The following is a 2,642-nucleotide window of genomic DNA, read 5'->3' as shown; positions in this document are numbered from 1 at the left end:
TGTCTGGAATACTTTTCCCTACAGTCTTTCAAAGCTACCTATTTATTTGTCTTGTGGTTGTTTAGACATCTCTGCTACAAGGAGACCTTCCTCAGCCCCTAACTAGGCCAAATCCCTTGTTTTTTGGTTGTACTGCTCCCATATCTTTTCCATTCAGCTTTTCTTACATTGAAAGAAAACATGCCTATTTCCTCAACTTGAATGTAAGCTCCAAGAGGGCAAGAACCTCATTCATTCACTGCTCTACCCCCAGAACCTACTAGCACAGTGCATGGCACACAGTGGGCACTCAAAAAAGATTTAGAACTAGAGTAGTGGACAAGAAAAGATGAATGTTATGAAATCTTTAGGTCTAAGAAATGGCAGGATTTGACAGCTGCCTGTACTGGGGATCAAGGGTAGACTCAAAATGGACAGATGCTTGGAGGCCTCAGAGGATGGGATGGTGTGGGGACAGTAAGAAAGAGAGAAAGGAGTGGAGAGAAAAGAGGATAAGGAGCCAAGAGGAGAATGTCCTTACCCAGCTCGATGCAGGTTATGCCCAAGGACCAGACATCCACCTTGCCATCGTACTGCCCCTCATCCATTGCCAGGATCACTTCTGGAGCCATCCTGGGAGAATGGTCAGGAGAGAGAGGCTAATCACCCGCCCAGACCCTGCCAACTCCTGCTCCCAACATCCCGGGAGCTCTCTCCATTGACCACCACTCCCACTCACCAGTATGGGGTGCCCACGAAGGAGTTGGCAGGTGCCATGATGGATGCGGAGCCGAAGTCCCCCAGTTTCACCAAGCCTGGCTCTGACAGCAGGATGTTTCCAGCCTTCACATCCCTGCCAAAGGCAAAGCACAAGGATAAGACATGCATCTCAGAAAGGCTGGGCAGGGGCTTTTGCACCAAGTTTCCAAGAAGACTGGAGCCCAGCAGAATGAGGAGTGGTGTAAAGAGCACCCCCTCCCAGCCATTGTCAGTACTGCTTGTACCTATGGATCATGTTGTGGGAGTGCAGATAAGCCAGGCCCTGAAGGGCCCCGTGGGTCACAGCTGCAATCTCCACCTCCTGAAGGGGCTTCTTGTGCACTGGGGAGTAAGGGAAAAACATCAAACTGAGGGAGCCCAAGGGTGGGACTCGAACTACCTTCCCTTAACCCTTCCCCTACGGCTTCTCTGCTCTTCTCCCTTCTCCCACTTGTTGGCCAAAGAATCACTTACCTTCTAGAAGGTCAGAAGCTGAGCCCAGGCAATACTCCATCACCAGCTATGGAAGGGTCAAGGGTCAGAGATCAGCAGATCTGGCCACCCCTCGCCTATCTCCCTTGGAGAGAGATTCAAAACCGAGGGCCTCCTTGCCTAGCCTCTACTCAAGCAATGCTCCCGGGGTAATAACAGGGAGAAACGACAACTGAGGAAACGAGAGGGTGGGGGGAAGTCCCTGGAGTCAGGGCCTCCCTTAGAAAGAGCCCAAGACATCACTACCATCTCCATCTGAACCCCACCGTTCAATCTCCAGCTCTCCCAGCCCATGTGCCCCCTTTCAACTGCTAATAGTCTGTCATTCTTCAGCCTCTCCCTCTGGACACACAGTGCTGCTTATGAGTTTGTCTGAGGACTGCAGAGGTTGGGAAAGATTTCCTCCTTCCCAAGATCTGCCCAACAACACCCTGAACAGGGCCCACCTAAGAGACTAGACCAGGATAAGGATGGGCCTGAGTACTGAGTACAAAGATCAGGGCAGAGTCAGGGGGCCAGCTCACCCAAGCCGTGTGCTCCCTCAGGTAACAGCCCCGGTACTGAATGGTATTGGGATGCCGGAGCTTCTGTAGGAACCGCACCTCCTTGATGATGTCCTGCCATTTCTGAGAAGGTCAGGGGAGGAGAGGCTTACTTGGCCTGCATCTTGAGCCTGAGGTCCCCTGCCTCCTACCAGTCTGTCAAGCCTGACCTACCTCATTTGACTGCTTCCCACTGTAGGACATCTTCTTGATGGCCACCACCTCACTATTCCGGACATCCCGGGCCTAGAGGACCAGACCAGAAGGTAGTGAAGGCCCCCAGTGAGCACTGGGTAGCAGGAAGACTTGCTGGCCCAGCAGGAGAGGGCAGGAAAGCCTGGTGTGGTGGAATAGTGTACAGGGCTGTTTGGAGGTCCACAGCGGGAAGACAGTCCCTGCCCCACCCTCCCAAGCCTCAACTCACAAAGTACACAGCTCCAAAGCTGCCATGGCCAATTTCCCGGAGGTCAGAGAAGAGCTTTTCCGGGTCATCCTTGAAGAAGAGCTCAGCCACATCAGGGTCCTTCAGGCTCCCGGCCCGGCCCCCAGCTGGCATGGTGGCCCCTGGGGGCCCTGAGAGTGGGGCTTAACCTGGTGAAAAGATGGGACTCTTAGAACAAAGATGGGGCCCTCAGAGAGAGAAAGGGCCCCTCCTCCCCTAGTTCCGATGAGGGGGAGGCACTACCAAGGAAGGGCAGGGGAAGATTAGGAACAATATCAAAGCTCAAAAAAAAAAGAAAAAAGAAAAATGAAGTTGTCCTGGCAACGACTGCACTAGGGCCGGGTCCCTGGAGTCCCTAAACCTAAAGGAAGACTGGGAGCTCAGCATCCTCACCAACCCCTCAGCCCTCAACAAGTTCCATTTCCCTA

The 2,642-nt window shown here is 53.1% G+C and overlaps 1 protein-coding gene across 3 annotated transcripts in view; it reads right to left on the bottom strand.

Annotated features, from left to right (window-relative positions):
* Positions 1 to 2,642, bottom strand: part of TAOK2 (TAO kinase 2) — an 18,213-nt gene that overhangs the window by 11,935 nt on the left and 3,636 nt on the right. For 2 of the 3 annotated variants that reach the window (XM_007452763.1, XM_007452764.1), the window contains exons 2-8: positions 2,197 to 2,363; positions 1,947 to 2,018; positions 1,755 to 1,856; positions 1,213 to 1,258; positions 984 to 1,080; positions 719 to 832; positions 521 to 612 (exon numbers count right to left, since the gene is read on the bottom strand). In XM_007452763.1, coding sequence (XP_007452825.1) covers positions 521 to 612; positions 719 to 832; positions 984 to 1,080; positions 1,213 to 1,258; positions 1,755 to 1,856; positions 1,947 to 2,018; positions 2,197 to 2,328 — 655 coding nt within the window. In that variant the 5' untranslated portion in view covers positions 2,329 to 2,363. Of the gene's footprint in view, positions 1 to 520; positions 613 to 718; positions 833 to 983; positions 1,081 to 1,212; positions 1,259 to 1,754; positions 1,857 to 1,946; positions 2,019 to 2,196; positions 2,364 to 2,642 lie in introns of those variants that run through there. The other variant, XM_007452765.1, reaches the window with a different exon arrangement.

This window comes from Lipotes vexillifer, unplaced genomic scaffold, assembly GCF_000442215.2.
Source record: "Lipotes vexillifer unplaced genomic scaffold, Lipotes_vexillifer_v1.1 scaffold426, whole genome shotgun sequence".
Lineage (NCBI taxonomy): Eukaryota > Metazoa > Chordata > Mammalia > Artiodactyla > Lipotidae > Lipotes > Lipotes vexillifer.
This window is presented reverse-complemented; position numbering and strand designations above follow the sequence as displayed.